This window comes from Eleginops maclovinus, chromosome 18 (assembly GCF_036324505.1).
Source record: "Eleginops maclovinus isolate JMC-PN-2008 ecotype Puerto Natales chromosome 18, JC_Emac_rtc_rv5, whole genome shotgun sequence".
Taxonomy (NCBI): domain Eukaryota; kingdom Metazoa; phylum Chordata; class Actinopteri; order Perciformes; family Eleginopidae; genus Eleginops; species Eleginops maclovinus.
In genome coordinates this window covers 6,826,006-6,845,008 of record NC_086366.1, presented here as the reverse complement: position 1 = coordinate 6,845,008, position 19,003 = coordinate 6,826,006, and the positions used below count along the sequence as shown (strand labels likewise).

Here is a 19,003-nt window from a genome sequence, read left to right as displayed (position 1 = left end):
GCATTTTAGAAGCAGTAACAGTTTTTATTGCCTGTAGTTTTCAGTGGGTTTAAGGTAGTTAAAATATTATTGGAATGAATAGAAGCTATTTTTCAAGTATGTACACACGACTTAAACTGTAAACCAATAATGTGTGAGAATCTCTTTAGACCTTGACTTACCTGTATTGAGTATTGTTTTTATTAGTAAATACTCCATCCTCCTGATTCTCCATTGATTAAAGGGGCCATATTGTGCTAATTTTCAGGTTCATATTTGTATTTTGTGCCTTTACTGTGATGCTTTTCTGTTCAAAAAGCTCTTTATTTTGCTCCTACTGGCTGTGCTGCAGCACCTCTTTTCACCCTCTGTCTGAAACCATAGCCCAATCTGCTCTGATTCGTTAGCTCGCCGGCTCTGTTGTGATTGATCCACCGCTAAGAGATTTCCCGCACCTTAGCCTTTCACTTACAATGTGTTGGAGCACTAGCCAATAGAAGTGTGAGTGTTACATGGTGATGTCACTGTTACAGAAGTAAACAAAGGAGTCCAATGCAGGTGTTTCAGGCAGTGGGGGTGTTGTTTTTTTTAGCTTTTGCAGAGCAATTACATGCACAAGAACGTTTAAAACACACTACAGGAAGGTGAATAGACCAAAAGGCATAAACAAGTACTCATCATTGGTCAGTTTGATCTATTTTACCTCGCTGCATTTGAAGTGCTTATCATTATAAACCCGCCTTTCTTAAGAGACCCGGATAAATAGCTTCAGCTACTTAAAATTCATCCTCTGAGTCTGTGAGGTAAAAAGCTGTTTGTTTCACATGGGACGGGATTGATATGGAAATTAAAACGTATCTTCAAAAAGAATCCCACCTTTGTCAATTAGGATAAATTAAGTTGTTTATTAAATTTGAATAATCTCTGCGCTTGTTATTCTAAGCACTGTTTTTAATTGTACTGTATCACCGAGGTTGCTCATTGTTTAAATTGCACTATAGACCATTCACTGTGTTCCAATTGCCATTTACTAAAACTCATTATCAAGTCAAGTTTGCCTTTGATTCGCTAATGAATATAAAGTAGAAAATAAAAATAGCATGCTCTCTCCCACACCTGTTAAATACACTACAGTGTTATTCAGCAGCTGGGCCTAGACTATTTAGGTGGGTGGCAGAAAGATAAAAAATGGGGCATCAAATTATTCAGGAGGTAATTGCCTGTTATTCGGAAGAAATGCTGCCACAGACTGCGATAAGTTGTCACAACTGTTCTAAATGCTGCCACATTGTGTTGTAGGATAATCCAAATAGGAAGACATTTTCCTTGTGGTTTTAAGTGGAGCATATTTACCAACAGTACGGTATGTGTGGTACAGCTAGATAAAAGGATGCTGAATCAGTTTTGGGTCACGAGAGAGAAAAACATTTGGTCCCCTGAATAAAACTGAGAATTTACTTTGCATGTCAGAGGATTTGGCTCCTTTATTTTGAGGTTGCAAGCTTAATAAACTATTTATAAAGGTGTCTATGTTGTCTTCTCTGCAAAATATGTTCTAATTCCTTTTCTCTCTGAGTCTTATTTAGCCTCTGAAAATGTCAGCAACATGGTGTTTGTCTCTTGCCTTCAGTTCACCGCAGGATGTTTTAGGAAGCCTCCAGTTCTGTAGTTGTCTGTCTTTGTGCCTAAACGTTTTTTGTCTTTTCTTCTTGTTTTTAGATCTCCCACTTGTCAATCTCTCAGTGGAACCTCAGCCGGTTCTGGAGGGCAACCTTGTGAAGTTCCACTGCTCTGCAAAGGCCAACCCACCTGTCACACTGTACAGGTGAGATCATAAGAAGATATACAGTATATGTCAAGGCACAAAACATGTAATGTAATGTAAAATATAGTGAACTGGTGGTACGATTAACTTTAAATGAAGGATTCTGTAGTATTTTTTTTTGTGGTTAATACATTGCATCAAAGTCATGATGCTATGGTACCATTATATCTGCCGACAGTAGAAACAATTCTGTCATGTTGATAAAGTATAATGAAAATGCACCTGTAGTCTTTTGGGAAACCTTGTCTGGTTCCTATGGGTTGCAGCAAAGCAATACAGGGCTTTGTTGCATAGCTGCTTGCTTTGTGGTCATATCGTCTCCCTTGAACATTAAATGTCCATCAGTGTGTTGGAGGGAAGCTGGAAACATAATGTGCATGACATCTGATGAAGCTGTCAAGACTACAGCTTTTCTGAGATTGGGTCTCGCTGCGCAACGACATTTTGAAGGCAGGTTTCCCCCCCCGGGAAGTCTGCTGTGTTTTTATGTGCATGCTGAAAGGATGCGGTTGGATATGGATGACAGTGTGTACTGTAAGTTTGAGATGAAGCCCATGCAGGTTTTATATTAGTTTTATGATATATTTATGTTCTAAATGATTCAAATGTGGGATTTTACCTGATAAATGATTGACTGTTGTGAGGAAAGATTGAAACATAGAACTTTTATTTAGTTGATTTCATTCTATTAATCTGACTGAGATATCACGATACTCTAAGAAAGACAACAAATATTAACACATCGGCCAAGATGCTGAAAAAAGTGCTCTTAAAATCAACCTTGGCACAAGCGTAACACACTTCTGTCCTGCTGTGAGAAAAATTACACATTACATTTCATCCCACTGACTTTAAGATTACTCTTATCTTTATATTTATTTCATTTTCCTTGTGTTTGCTACACTTTTGCTGTTATGTCAAGGTTGATGAGAAAATATGTTTCCAATTTGAAATGCACCAACAGAAAACATAGAACATGTCAAAGTATTTCAATGCTCTATTCAGCTTTTGTACAAATAAAACACCTTTGCGCATTTAATAGTTTTACTTTAACAGATGGCTGCCCATTTCATGCTCCAGTTAACCCTACATAGCTTTTACTGCAGGCTGTATAAAAGGTATTCAACACCCGCATCTACAGAACAAGTGTTATTTCCCAAATCTACAGCATTCCAGATTACGTTCAAAAACAGGTTTTGTTTATTTTTCTGTGCTTTACACCTACTGTATACATTAAGCGCACAATACTCGCTGTAGAAGCTCCAAACTGGCATAGCTGTACATAAATTGTGCGGTGCAGAATCATCCGATATCTGAGGGAGTCCCTGAAAACAGGGCTCGTAAGAAAATAAATGAAAAGCAAATGATTCAGTAAAGCAACACATCATGTTCATCATCCCATTTCCTGTTTCCATTATAATCCCAACCTTATGTTGATTGCCAAACAACTCTGCTGAAAATACAGTTGTTGTGGATGCAACATAACTTGGCATACAGCAAACCAAGTTAAGCCAAAAAAGAAAGTACAACCAAATAAACAAGTGAATTAGTAGACAAACCATCTCGCTGAAGCTTTACTCACATGCTTTGCTTTTTAGAGATCAGGTATACAAAGCTGCGTTCCTCACATCCTCTTCCTCCGTTTATTAAAGCTTATTGACGGGCGCATTCTCAGTAACACTTGTTCAAATCAATTTTATATTATTTTATCACTTCTGTAATTGTGATAAAACAACAAAATGGACAGTTATTATTCTGATAAAGTCTTTCATGGCCCCGTATAAGTGTGATACTCAAGTGATTTGTCAAGAGATGTTTTTTTCTGAGTGGGAGGTTTTAAAAACGTGGCGAAAAATAAATGGAATGAAATCAATAGCAAAAGGAATTGGCCGGCTCTGAATCTTGTAATGGGACTGGGAAATTAAATGGATGTACAACACACTCACAGGTGGCCAAACAGAGATGTTGCTTTTTTTTTTTGATGGATTCTGCCCTTTTGAAAAAGGAAAAAGGGGAGGGAGGGCAGTGATATTGTGGAAAACAAGGTTTGTATTTGATTGTGTAGGTGCACAGCATTGACAGGACGTCTATTGCACCAGCGAAGGGATTTCACCTCTATTGTTATGAGAGACTGGATCAATGTTAAATTCAGACTTCTCTCCCGGGGTATCAAGAGCCGAGACGCAATAGCAGTTGAGATGACTTTTTAGTTTGACAAACTACAGAGTGAAAAACGTTTGGCTGTTGAAGCTAGGAGTAAAACTGCCACTTTCCCACTCTCTAATTTATTTCTTCCCTTGTCTCTTTTCATTTCGCTTTTGCTCTGGCTCTCTGTCATTGGAAGAATCCACTGTTGGATTAAATAATATCACAGAGACTTATAACTTCTGATGCTTCAAGGTTATACTCTCCACTAGTTTCATAGTATCCCATTTAGATTGATCTGCACATGTATACACTTGTTCCAGGACTCCCATGCACCATTGGAGTTCAGGGCATGGTAGAAAGGGGATTTTTGGGGCTCATAATGCTTACCCGAGAAGTTTCAACTCGAGACAGCCCCCCCAAAATCCCCCCTATAGAGCAATATCACTGAGGAGAGCAGGAAGCTGGTCAAGCACTGTGGGGCCATCTTTCAGTGCTAATACACTCTGTCTACCCGAGATCAGATACAGCACAAGGACAGAGTAGTTCTTAGACGGATGGCCTCTTTTCCATCCCCTAGAGAGCCATCCATTCCCAATGTGCACTGCGCCACTTTGCCATCGTCCAATTCAATGGACACTTGAGACACAGACCCAAGATAGCGGGGGCACTAGTGAAAGGCATGGTGCTTCCTGCTGCCTAACACCTGTCATGATTGCCACCCCGGTTCAATAAATCTGCCTTTGAAAGTGAAAATGGAAATAAGATATATTTCTACAGGTACCTGAACTTTTGCCAGAGCACAGCTCCAGGGGGCAGTAAAGAGAGAAGAAGTCAGCTGATCGGGGAGGTGTTGGTGAGGCGGGGGTTGGAAGAGAAGATGAAAGTGTGAATGAAGTAAGAGTAATGGGCATGCCTTCCACTCGGCACTCAGGGAATCAACACTCTCTGAGAGGGAAAGACGAGTGGGTCGGAACATCTTCATTACTGTTTATAATGGTAGGTGGGCTAGCTGGCATACATCATAATCACTCAACCAGCCTCTGATGAAGACACAGAGGGTTTTCTCAGATCCAAACAAGAACCCACCAGAGAGAAGAGAAAGAATTTCAGACAAAGCAAATCAGGTCCCATGTCTGCACACACGAGCATGCACACAACGACAACAAAACCCGATCCCTTGCATGACACATTCCAATCCTCACCAAACTTGTATTCTCTTTGTTGTTGTTGTTGTTGTTACTGCTGGATTTTTGTTTGCTTCAGACTGTCACCACATTCTCCATAAGCAAAAGTTGGAGGTAGCTAAGTGAAACATGTCACTGTTTCAGTTCCTGGATTATTATTTGGTTGTATGCAAACATTAGCAGCAGCCACACATGCTTTGAATTTGTCAAAGATGGTAATGGGACTCTAAAATGTTGGTGTGTTAAAGTCGGTTCCTAGGTGCAATGCATCGTAATGTATTCACTGCAAACTTGTAGGTTAAAGTGCACGGTTCCTGGTAATACAATCAATGCGACCAAAACAAGCTGAAAATTACCCTGAGAAGTTTGGACTGAATATTAAAAGTCTGTAACCCGACTGTACAGTTCACTATCAAACTGATTATCAAACAGGTAAAAAAAGAAGTGACCTGAATGCCACTTAAAACATTTTTATTCGAGGTCTAATGGCATAGCCCATATCACCCTGTTTTCAAATAGATGGTATGCTACATTCCTGGACTCGCTTTATTTCTTGACAGAAAAATAAAATAGCTCTGTAATTAATGTCCATGTCAGAATTACAGCATGCTGCAACCAAACCTGCATATTTTTTGGGTTATATTTCTCTGAGAATTTTATAGTCATCACTTTAGATATGCATGTGCGGGAGGATGGAGCGGAGCTGTGCTGTGCTTAACCATGCCGATAATAACTGTGGGACCTGATTTACTGTGGGTCTTGATGCTGATGGCACAGATATCTGACTAATTTAATTATAACTGTTTTATTACCTTAATCACATTCAGCAAATACAAAACTACCCCCCCCCCCCCCCCCTTTCCATGTCTCCTTCATCCTCTGCTTCTATTAACGGCACACATGTTATCTCTACAACAGTGTTCGCTTACAGACCAATGACTACCTGAAACATACAGCCACAGAGATACTGTTGAGCGCACAGGATTCACACCTTTTGTCTGAATCAAATCCCTAAATAGGAAGCAGCAGTGTAAAGTGAGTCAGCTTTTGAGTAAGCTCACACTGGCTCTTCTAACCTCCCGAAGGGAATGCAGGTGTTTGTGTTACCCTGGGCCAGCTATGTTTAGACATGAGTCTTGGACAAGGCCCAGCACATCAACAGAGCTCCCCTCAGACACAGGCATTCAGTCTCTATTCACTCCAACACCGTCAAGGGCTCCCAAACTTGGCAGCCGCAAACCTCCTATCGGGAGCAACCGACTGCCCGAACATCTGTCCTTACTCTCTTACAATTCCTACAGTATGAGCTGGTAAAGTTTAGGTGGAAACAGTAAAAATGATATATGTGCATCATACATCATTGTAATTGTCTAAATGGTCAGCATTCCACCAGAGCTTCAAGATTTGCTAGCATTTGATCATGTCACATGGGCTTCAAATGCTGATGTAGTCTATCCAGTTGTTTTGGATGCCGTTGGTATTTGTTTTCCTTATAGGCACTATTTACTATTTATGAGATGATCGAAGACTCCAGAACAGCTTAGAAATGGACTTTAGATGTTGTTTCTCCAGATAAGCCAATATGATGAAGAAGTCCATAAAGTGCTCTGAAAACAAATCGAAACATCTAAACTTTTCAACAAAAGTTGGATAACTCGATCTGCTGAAGACGACCAAAAGCTGGCCACACAGTGAACCATACGGAGAGATTGCCACCTGCTTATTGAGTTTTTTAAACGTGTTACAACCAGGTTTTACTTATACCATCGATATCTTTGTTAACACTTCTCCGTCTAAGCAGAGTATGCATCCGTTTTTTGGTGCGAAAAGTCAGACACTGTAAAAGTAGTACTACCAGGTATGTAACTGGCCACTCTTTTTTTCCCCAACATTTTTGGAAACAAAGTTGTTTTGAAGCTCTCTGCTATATCCTTGTCACACATAAAAACAACTTTGAAGAGATGTACTACTGGAAAAAAAAGTGCAAAACAATCCCAGGAAGCCCAATTAGGATTCTGCTTCACTTCACTTACTGATTGAATGAGGTAATCTGTTCTCATTTAAATGATAGCATTTCAGTGAAGCATGAGGCCAGCTTAGTCATGGAAAACAAATGAGTTCCCTTTCCCGTGTAAACCGCTCTCCGTACCGTCAGGAATATAAAGATGGAGGCAGGCACCGGTTCTGTTGTCATTGTTTTTTTGTTTCCACATCAGCATGCAACGACATCTCTACTGTGGAGGATGGGAGAGTTTAGATGCACTATGCACTGTATGTCCCACAGCACCGTCAAAATGTTCCAAAGAGACCAAAAACGTCAACAGATGCCTTCGCTTCACTTTTATAAATGGGCCTTGTCTGATGTAGCAGCAGAGAGCCATCCACACCATGCAGAGCGAGACGCCGCTGCCCGTGACATCATAAAAGTGTCATCTAAACACGTGGCTGGGATCTGTATCCCTGTCACAGAAGCTATCACTCACAAACACAAACAGATGTTCTTTATGTGATCCCGTGTCAATTTATTTACATCAGCGGTTGTGTGTAATACAGTCGGTGTCAACCAATGTCTTCATAGGTAAGGGCGCTACCCATTTATCATTCTGTGATTTGTTTTTCTTAGCTGGCACTCTGCGCTGCTCTCTCTGCCTCGCGTAATGAGGAACGTCTGTCTGTTCCCAGTCACCAGAGAGCTTGTCACAGCATGGAGGGCTGCCACCAAAATATGCTGAAGCCAGCACAGAAAAACCTTCTCCAGAATGATGATTTATCGCCCAAAAGAATGCTATTGACATAAGACCGGGTGAAAACCTGTCTTACTGCCTCTCCCCCTTTTCCCTTCATTTCTCATTTCCAACCGTCTTCTAATCTCTGTCTCACCAGGTGGGCCAAAGGAGGGAGCATAATCAAGGAGGTCTCCGGCGACACATATGAGGTTATTGTGGACCACTCCTTCTTTACCGAACCCGTCTCCTGCGAGGTTACCAACCCTCTTGGGAGCACCAACATCAGTCGCAATGTTGACGTCTACTGTGAGTGGCTCCTTCAGGAATACTGCAAGCCTTTCCAATAATGACCTTGACGTGATAATGCATGGTTTATGGCTCCTTACTGTCTTGTTTATTTTGACGCGGAGCTGGGAGGGCTGCCGCCAACACAGCTGATGCTTAATTATTGATGTAGCATTGACAATAAATGATGTTTATTTCAACAGTTGGTCCTCGCATGGCGGCGGAGCCTCAGTCCTTGCAGGTGGACCTTGGATCTGATGCCGTGTTCAACTGTGCCTGGACAGGAAATCCCTCTCTTACTATAGTGTGGATGAAGAGGGGCTCTGGAGTGGTGAGTGTATTGATTTGTTTAATACTGTGGCTTAAAAAAGAGTCAAAGCTGCTTTTTTCTGATAAAGCCTGCTTGTATATTGGACTTCATATTTTTTTCAACATCATGAAATACTCTTGGTGGTTTATTTGATGTAGTAGTCTTGCGTGTTAACCCTAAGATTTTGAGGCATTACATTCCCAGCCTAGGATGACTTGTTCTCAAATGAGATCTGTTGATTTGATCCACAAATTCAGAAATCCCACCTTTTCCCTTTGTCAACATCAAAGGCCCAAGCCAAACCATGTTCTCGACTGAGCTCAGATACTAAATTGGATTTTAATAATTGAGGAGAGGTGCCCTTTAAGGTATTATATGGGGCCTTTCTGTCTCGCCTTCCCATAACATTGCCTTGTTGCTAACTCATATGTGAAGGTCCCTTTGCTGTCAGTGCGTTTGATCGTCTTTGATTTTGTTTTGCTGCAGGTTCTTAGCAATGAAAACCTCCTGACACTGAAATCCGTGAGACAGGAGGATGCTGGGAAATATGTTTGCCGCGCTGTGGTCCCGCGTGTAGGAGCAGGGGAGAAGGAAGTGTCTCTCACTGTCAATGGTAAGCTGCGTTATTGATATGTCTTTCACGGAGACAGGCTCAGATGCACACCCACAAAGTTGTCAAATGCATACACAAACAAGCGTGAATCCTGAGGATCTAGGGTCAACTGTGGCAAAGAGAAATCAATTTGTCACAGGAGTCGGTCTTCTGTTCCCTCCGTGGTTTACAAAAGCTTTCAATCTGAAAAACTTCCAGCAGAATATGCTGCTTTAGTTCTCCCCTGTATTCTCATTTGTTTTCAGTATCGCAGTTTCTTGGAGACACGGTTCATTTTACCAGGCATTCACAGTTGCACAACAGAAGCCCACACATGCACACACATTAACGCACCAGTATGTGGCACATAGCATGCACATGCTAATGAATTTTCTCAAGTGGTAAAACACATCAACTGCCATCTTCGTAAAGCCTTTGAAGAAAAAAAGCAATAAATAGAGACTTACTCTTTACAAGATATGGTCACACATTGCATGAGCAGGTGAAATGTACTAAAATGCTAATTATATTCTGTGTGAGTCAAAGTGAAGCTGCCTTTTCTGAGGCACTGAGTGACTAATGAATACCAGCCATGGTGGGAGACCTGGCAACTGTCAAACAAATGACTTCATTATCAGTGCTTGTTATTCAGGAAGCATGCTTCGCTGTGGCAGAGGTTCTTAGTTGTGGGATTTACATCTTACGTCTTCCACTTTCCATGTGTCCATCTGAGAGAAACCTGAGCCAAAAATAACGAAAAAAAGGTTATTAAGTAGCTAGCGAGATGAGGTTGAGCTAATGCTGAGATCGTCGTACATTTTGAAAGCTAACAAGAGAGTTTGCCTGTAAGCAACCCTGGTGCTGATTTGGGGTTGAAGATACATCAAGCAGCAAACAGTGTGTGTAAAGATTTTCTTTTCAAAACCCAGACGTCAGCTTTGCATATCAGAGAGAATGGGATACCAGTATTCCCTCCAGCACAAGATCAGAACCATGACTTTCTATGAACTGCAACAAGCCCCCTCCTTCTTTGCCAGGAATTTGGTTGATATCAAGGCAGAGAAGAGGCGTAAGGAAAAATCATGACTAATTTATCCAATTCTGTTGATAGCAACCTACACTGGCATCCTTTCTGCCGCCTTAATGTCTAAACAGAATACATAACTAACAATATCTCAGAACATTTCCATGTATCTCTTTGGAGAACATGTTGTTTTAGAGAAAGAAGACAGATTGTTTTAATAAAGATTATAACACCACATAACTCCGAGCACACTGGGAAACGTAAAACAAGAGCTGAAATGGCATTTTTATTTAGTTTCTGCGGACTTCATTCAAGCAAGTCCTGGATGTCTAGTTTGTCTTTTTATCTCCTCATATGCATCCTCTATTCTTCTGTGTCTTGCACCTCCCTGCCTCTATTGGTATTTGACATTCAAAAGCCTGCTTCCCTTTTACCCTTCTGAATAATTGAAATTCATCAGTTTTTTTTCCGAGCCACATGAGGAATCTTGAGTCGTTCCTTGAGGCGAATCGGATTGTCAAACTTGTGAAAGTGCAAACACTGTGGTTGAAGTGGTGGCGTGTTGGGGGGGGGGGGGTTGTTTCCCTCCCGAGGTTCATTGATTGTCCTATGCCACAGTCTCAGCTGCAGATAAATGGGAGCGCTCCTTAACTCTCATCAGCTTTTAAGCCCTACATCACTGACATCAGCAGGACTCAATGGTTTCAGACAGTGAATGATTAACATAACGGATGAGCAAGCGACCGTGATACAGTAGATCTCGGGCAATGCTGTGCATATTTTACGAGTTCAGTGTCTGCTGCACATTTAAATGTTTCGTTTCTGTTTGTTTTCCCTGCAGTTATCCCCCTATTTCTTAAAGCCATCATTTAAATTACATGTGTTTATAATTTGTCATTCCATCTGTCTCTCGCGTCTCTGCCGTTGTGTGTCACTGGCTCCCACTGTGGCACACCACGTAGACATGAGGATTCCTGCTTTCCCTGGGGACGAATGTAATTTAATTATAATCAAACAGCTAGCAGGGGAGGCAGTTTGTGTTTAAGTCACTAATGGATACATATTGCTTACTCCAGTCAAACATTTTCAGAGTGGAAAAGTGTCTCAAATGCACTAGCCAAGCAACAACGTGCATATGAGAGGACTGTGCACGTCCATGCATGAGATTATTTGTATAGCATTGAATATATGCATGGCTTTAACCACAGTCCTGCAGAAGTTAGAAGTTATCTGACATGCTTGAAAGGATTTAAATTGTGTATACTTAAGGACCATATATTCATGCAATACACATTAATCAATATATGACCAAGATCTGTAGATTTGTGATAGGCGCAATATGTTTAACGGCATACAGTACTTGGGCAGCTGCTAAAAAGCCCATTACAACAGAAAGTGAAGTGAAATCCCACAAAGCAACAGGTTTTTATATATGTGTTTTGCTGCTGTCTGTCTCTCTGACCAGCCTTTTTGTTTCTGGTTATTCTGCATATACGCATTATTTGAACTGTCACCGACACCGTTAGCAGCACAGCAAATGAATGAAGGAAAAAACTGCTTTTGAAATGCAACACACGTGGGCTGTGATGTTCAAAGTTCATACTAACATTGGGCATAGTACAAACTCAATTACTTCATACTGACTGCAAATTATGATTGTGATTATCAGCAGAGTGTTCAAGCAAGACGTATCATATTGCTGACAGCTGGTCTCACCTGGTTAGCCGCTTCCTTCCAAAAATTGACACAACATTTCCAAACAGGAATTATTTGGATAAACTTACTGAATACTTGAAATCTTATGGATTAGCCTGACTCAAATGTCCTATTCCTGACAATCTGTCTCAAATCCTTGAGACTAGTTGGACCAGTTAAGTATTTAAAGTTAGCTTATGTTGCTTAGACACAAAATCCCCATGCAATGCAGTTCGAACACACTTCCCAATTTGATGTCAAACCACATATCAAACCAATCCAAACCCACTCTTAATTTGACAAATACATTTCAGCATGATAATATACAGTATAATTTGCATGCGTGGAAGACTCACTTTTGCATATACCTTCTACTAAATCCTCACTATGTTTAAAAAGCTAGAAGTGGGGTTTTATAACAGGAAAGCTCATGCGGAATTTTAGACTTGGAAGGTTTTTTGGAGCACATCAGATCTGAGGTCAACTTCTCCGAGGTGCTCTGTTTCTCCCAGGAGGGAGTTGAAATGGTTGAGCTATGCCCCTCGGTACTTCCAGTGAAGTGGAAAGGAAGTTTAGAAATAAGCAGCCAGCACATTAGAGGTCAGTTCCCACTCATAATAATCTACGGATTTCAATTTAGATCTTAGTAGCTTCACAGATAAAATGTCTACAACGATTAATCCCACAGGCCAAAATAATGAAGTAATAAAAATGGATAGTTGAATACATGACACAAATCAGTGGTTATCCAGTGTTAGATTAAAGTGTGTATATTGCAATGAGGCAGATTAATCTATTAATGTGATTGCACCACAAAGACTATGTCTGTAAATACTAGTTTCAATCATTATTTCAGTCCCCTTTGATTCCTCATATTCGGATAAAGGGCTAATTATGAATATAGAATAAACTGAGGAGTGTCATCTGTTCTGAGTTATTACTGTAAATGTATTTCACAGTGTGGAGCGATGACAGTATGGCTCACACTGCATGCAGCAAAAGACATGGGGAGAAATGACAGTCTGGTCCCTGTGGTAAAGACGTATTGAGCCAAAGCGTGGTGAGGCTTTCAGGAACATTCGGGGGGGAAAAAAGGGACTGTTTTTGCAAAAGTTAAGTGAGATTATTTTTGCACAAGTTAAAAGTGATGACTGCCTCAGCTGACCAATTACAGACGAAGATTAAATTCTTTGTGATTTGCCGATTTGAGGGGAATGCAGGTCTTTGCTTTTGATTGCACTTGCTGTAAATTGCTTTGGATAAAAGCATCAGCGTAATGAAATGTATTGTAAAATGTCATTCATCCACTCACTGCTGTTATATATATATATATAGCACAAATGGACTTAAACAGCAGGGAAATTACCCTTTAATCGGCAGTAATGACTATCTCCCACAGCTATACACCCGCACACACAAGCTATGTAGATAAATAACAATACACTTACTCTCACTTACCAATGTGTTTTAGACTGTAATGTCTAAAATAATTTGTATACATATATACACGTTTGTATTTATAGCTTTAGTGTGAATATACCTCAAAAACTGAAGTAGTTTATTCAACTAAACATGATCCCCTCACCATGGGTCTCTCCCAGTGGAGAATGGAGCCACCAGTGACCACACCAGGCCCTCTTCTTCGGTTTCAGTTGCCCTGTTGGTGTATCATGTTCCCTTTTATCTCCAAAGAAAAGAGAGATATCAAAAGAGCGGCATGAGGGAGCGGGGAAATGTCAAGCTTTTGTTCAAGGCAGATGCCTCAGTTTTGGAAGAAAATGTAAGCCCTGGCCTTTTGACACCCACACTGACATTGTGTAATCAGATTGCAATGTCCACTCCAGAGTGAACACCTCCTCAAATGAATGAATGAGACTTTTTACCCCACATTTTTGATTGCTTCCCCTGTGGCTAACATTGATGTTGTAGAGCCACCCACCTCGCTACTACCGACGTGTTTGTGCTCTGATCAGCAGCAAACACGTACTCACACACATGCTTTCAACCCGGTCTGAGCCGGTGAGATACAGCTATCTAATTATATTCCTCATTTGCAGCCCTGATCCATAGAATAGATCCTCCACATCCACTAACATCGCCCTTTAGCAGCCCACAAGCCATTGATCTTACCCTGTGTTGACAGTTGTAGCTCATACAAACCCAATAATATCATCTCCAGATAGATATGCAAATAAAATGTCCTTCTATGAACTTATAGCGCATGCACGCTGTACTAGTGCTGTCTGACAATCCTGTGAAAGAAGGGCTTTAGATTAACTTTTCTTAAATTGTGTGCAGCATTGATTCTGCAGTAGTTGCAGCCTCCAGCATCCTCTCGTAGCATACCAAGACGCCATCTGGCAAAGTCTCATTAAAATGCTAATTCATTTTAATAAGAGACAGGTAATAAACTGCAATTATGTATCGTCAGAGAGATGGCAGAGAGTGAGAGTTTGAGGGAAGTTGGCTGAGAAGATACTTCTCTCACTAATCAAGAAGCTGCCTCACTTGCCACCCCCTCAAACCCACATTCTTAACCTTAACCACCAGACGTGATTAATGTTTGATTTTAACGACTTTCTTAAAAATAATTCAAGAAAGATGAGATGGAATTTATTTTCGTGGGATCATCACCAGCTTTGAGTTCTAAAAAAATGGAGGTGGATCAAAGCGATTATTTTGGGTTTGTTTGTTCATTTGGCATTTCACCAAAAGAACACCTAAATCATGTTCTTCTAATGTGAACATAATCAAGTCTTCTGATTGAGGCACATTTTTTTTATGTCAAGGCGTGATTAGGTGGATCAGGAGGGGTGTCTGATTTGTGAAAATGTTGAAACTTGAAATCTCTGATTGACGGTGGTGAAAGCCAATATAAAGAAAAACATCTGCAATTACAATTCTTATATCCCTGGACCTCAAGATACTACTCATCACTCCACGGGGCCTTCCTTTGTCTTGCCTCTTCATACATCTCCAAACTCTTACATCCATGTACCAACTCTAGGACCCTCAGATCATTTGGCTAGGGTTTCCTATTCATAGCTCGCACCCTCCGCTAATCTAAGGGTAATTAGCTATCAAGTCGACACAAATACAAGATCAGAAAAACTAAAATCAGAATCATAGGACTTCATCCTGGGGAAAATCGGGCTTTGTGACATTTGCTCCATTTTTGAAATACAATAAATAAAAGATCATTATAAAAAAATACAGTAAAAATTATTACACCAACGTAGAAGAGTAAGAGCGACTAATAAAAGATACAATATATATATACATCTAAAAACAAAATTAAGAGACCACTTCAGCATTATCAGTTCCTCTTGTTTTATTTTTTATAGGTACGTCTTTTGAGAATGGAATGGCTGCCAAACATGTAGAGATCAAGATTTATGAAAAAATTGAAGTGGTCTCTTAATTCTTTCCGAGTCTGTGTATATTATTACAAAAACAGTTGTGTATTAACGTTTTTAGGATGTTAATGCTGTTACATCTTGAATATATTGCTAGTGTAGATGTTTAGAGGTTTCAGCAAGATTACTAGCTGTCTTTCAAAACCCTATGGTTAACCTTAACATAATTAAGGGGTAACATTAAAATATGCTTCACACAATTCATCCAAAGTGATGTTGTTGTACAGCAATGACATTAAATGTAAAGCATTGTCTCTGCACTTTTTTTTCCCATGGAATTCAGTTACACTCCTCAGGACCAAAGGGGAAATACACTTGAGGGACAGAATCGGGTCATGTGTGACATCTTGTCTTCATATTAGTGCTGTCACCTGGTGTGAACAGCCTCCAGACCAGATGGCAGGCAGACCAGTCGTTTAGGCTGAGCTGCCCTTGTCAGGCGAGATCTTGTAGCCTGACCGTGGTTTAATACACGCTGCATCCGAGTGCATACCTTCAGATGGAAATAACCCTGTTTGAAATATAAACATTTAATTTAAGCTAACACCATAAATGCAAAATTCCTATGGGAAAACCTTCCTTTTGTTGTGCATTTACAGCTATAAAATGAATAACACAAAACTGCACGGAAATACAATAAACAGCGTCTCTGTTTGAGTTTTCTATTTACAGAGAGCTGCGGCTTTATGTTTACGTTTTCTTTGCCAACCTTTTGGTTCAGGGGTTGAATCTGCTGCAAGCAAATTGATTGAGGTGATACACTGCGACAAGTGTGTTATCTCCCCACAATGGCATTTTTCTCTTTCCATCTGTGTAGTGCTGATTACGCTCCAAAGAACTGCTGCAGCACTCTCCAGCGACGTTTATCTCCACGGGAGAAATCAAGCCAGCCATAAATCAACAATGTCTTGATCCAGAATGAGGTCTGGGCCCCAGCTCATGACCTTCGTTCCGTCCTGCCGTGTCCTTGTGTAGATTGTACCGAGGAATGAGTCACGTTCATATCTCGCTGCGATGCAATCTTCCCCAGGAGTTTCGAAATGACTAAAACAATTCAGGTGTTACTACTTGTACCAGGGGAGCAATTAGCATATAATGTGCCACAAAAGCTCTATTGAGCAGAATTGTACTTTGACCAGAAAATCAATTATTTATGTTTCAATTCTCCAACTTTTTTATGATTCTTTTTCAGGCCCACCGACTATCTCCAGTACACAGACTCAGCAGGCGTTACATGGAGAAAAAGGACAAATCAAATGTTTCATTCGGAGTACACCTCCTCCAGACCGCATCGTAAGTACATCAGGACTATTTATTTATATTTATCTCATCATGGCTATAATCATGATTGGATATTTCATGGATCGATGGTGCCTGAACAATGATAATTAGACGATCACTCTCTCATATCTGCGTCTGAAACATAATGCTTGAGTAAACAATAGATCTGTTAACTACACCTGGGCAGCATGCATGAGTAAAGATAAGAATTTCTTCATTTGTGTTCATGTGAAAAGGTCGGCTTTCAATTACAGTTTGAACTACCAATTTCTCGTTGAATGCACAACTGTGCTCTGTTAGCACTGATCCCATTAAGATTTATGGACCTTATATAAACAGCCTACTCTCAGAGCTCACGTTGCGCTTGTTATTAATTTGTGTGTTTACATGTGGTTAATTGCCATACTTTGTCATCTAATGTGTGTTTTTATTATATTGCTGTATAACCAGCCACATAATTAATATCAAGTGTATTTAAAGGAGGGACTCCTGGGGTCTACAAATGGTAATCCTGTATTCAAAACTGTTTAAGCAACAATACTGCTTTCCTTTCTTGTGTTTTATGTAAACACTAATTAACATTTTAGACCTCAGTTGTCAAGTAAATTCAATTTCTATGAGCAAAAATCTGTAAGGATTTTACTGTGAATTACTATTATCGGTGGTGGTGGAAAAGCCCACAGGGACTTTGCTTGGGAACCCGGAAGGTCACCGGTTCAAGACGCCGAAAAAGACCAAGTGCTACCGAGGAGTCCTGTGCAAAATGGCAGCCCACTGCTCCTAACACTAGGATGGGTCAAATGCAGAATGTAAAATGTCCCCTCTGTGGTACGGGTCAATTATCTTCTGTTATCATACAGCATCCTGAGAAATTACACAAAATGTTATTAAAACAAGAAAAAAGGAAAACCATTCAAACACACAGTTTGTAAAGATGTAACACTGCATTTCACAAGTCCATTTAACCACCTGTCCATTATTGCAAGCTTAAAGTACAGTGTTTTTGTTACTCCCTCTGAGGATTAACAAAAAATGTCACACTTTTTTATCAAGTATAGAAAAATGTGTTAATTGGACATTAGCAAAAATGAATAATGTAGTTCTCATAAAAGAAGTTACACCAAGTGTGTCCAAACAAAAGTACCCAAGAAAAGGTTTGTGTTACATTATCATCGCACTGCATAAATAAATCCAGAATATGCAAATATCTATTGTTGTCCTACATCAGCCCACTTCACTTCAGTCAATCATATTGTATTTGATTTGTTTATCGTTTATTTGGTAAGGACAGATGCAGTATACATTGACAGACTGAAAACAGCTATCCGATGCAAGTATCATAGTGTTTATAGCGAGTGCTAGTTTGCAACAGACAAAATAACAACAGTGAGGTAAAATAGAGTTAAACACCATGCATTATCAGATCCATCACATCCTTGAACCTTATTGTGAAAAATTCAAACCCACTGAGTTTCTGGACATAATAGAATCATTTTTTAAAAGTTGAATGTTTTATTAACAAATAAAACAGAATAAGCTGCTTCCTGAACAAATCCTTAATACTTCATAACAGCACAATTGTTTGTGATACAATCAAATGTGCATGCAATGTCCCGTCACATGTTACAGTAAGAGACATTTTTTTCCTACTTGTTAAGAAATGGATTTGTCGTTATTCCATATTTATGTTTATTGGAGAACATTTCTATTGTTGCCCTTTTTCTTCATTAACTGTTTACAACACAATGCACGGTATCTATTTCCTGACCTTCTTGTTTCCCGGTAATTCAAAGCAATCACGGATCTACAATCAGTAACTCCCATTCTTCCTAAAAGCCAAATCTATAAAGCACCGTAATTCAGACACTGCGATGAGAAGAGATTTGCCTACAGTACAAACAATTTGCAATTATCCATTAAACATTAGCTCCGTCTAGAGATGCCTGAGACATCTGAGCGAGCTGGCAGCTTGTCAAACAGGGATGAACAGCAGCAAAGGGCCAGTTAACAAAAACATTTTAACCATAACACAATAGATTACAACAGTATTGTATTAATTTCCCTCTGATACTTCCTTGAATCACTTAGCCATTCACCAGACACAATTTACCAATGGCAGTGCATCGACCGGTAACCCATACCTTCTGGTACCAGACGTAACCACCCCATTGATATCGTAGAGCAAGACGTTCAGATTGTCCTGTTCATTGAGTTCCCATGGAGATGGGTATATTTAGCGACAAAACGCTGGCAGACACACTGCAAGACTTTTTAAAGAACATAATAGGTGTAATCATATAATGAGGGTTAGCATTTTCCCATTAGACACCTCCAAATTAAATCCAACAGCTCTGTGAATCTCTGCAGCAGCGCTTTCAGCTAAATGCTAATTTCATAATGCTAACAACGCTCACAATGAACATACTAACATTCAGAGTAACAGCCATGTTTACCATGTGTGCAATCTTAGCATGTAATCACTTTCATTTTAATCATAAAACTATTAGTTTGGTCATTAATTCAATTGTTAACAAAATG

The 19,003-nt window shown here is 40.0% G+C and overlaps 1 protein-coding gene across 1 annotated transcript in view; it reads left to right on the top strand.

Annotated features, from left to right (window-relative positions):
• kirrel3b (kirre like nephrin family adhesion molecule 3b) overlaps nucleotides 1–19,003 on the top strand; it is a 148,328-nt gene that overhangs the window by 118,026 nt on the left and 11,299 nt on the right. Inside the window, exons 6-10 of the mRNA XM_063906201.1 lie at nucleotides 1,699–1,804; nucleotides 8,020–8,168; nucleotides 8,351–8,478; nucleotides 8,944–9,070; nucleotides 16,377–16,477. Coding sequence (XP_063762271.1) covers nucleotides 1,699–1,804; nucleotides 8,020–8,168; nucleotides 8,351–8,478; nucleotides 8,944–9,070; nucleotides 16,377–16,477 — 611 coding nt within the window. The remainder of the gene's footprint in view (nucleotides 1–1,698; nucleotides 1,805–8,019; nucleotides 8,169–8,350; nucleotides 8,479–8,943; nucleotides 9,071–16,376; nucleotides 16,478–19,003) is intronic.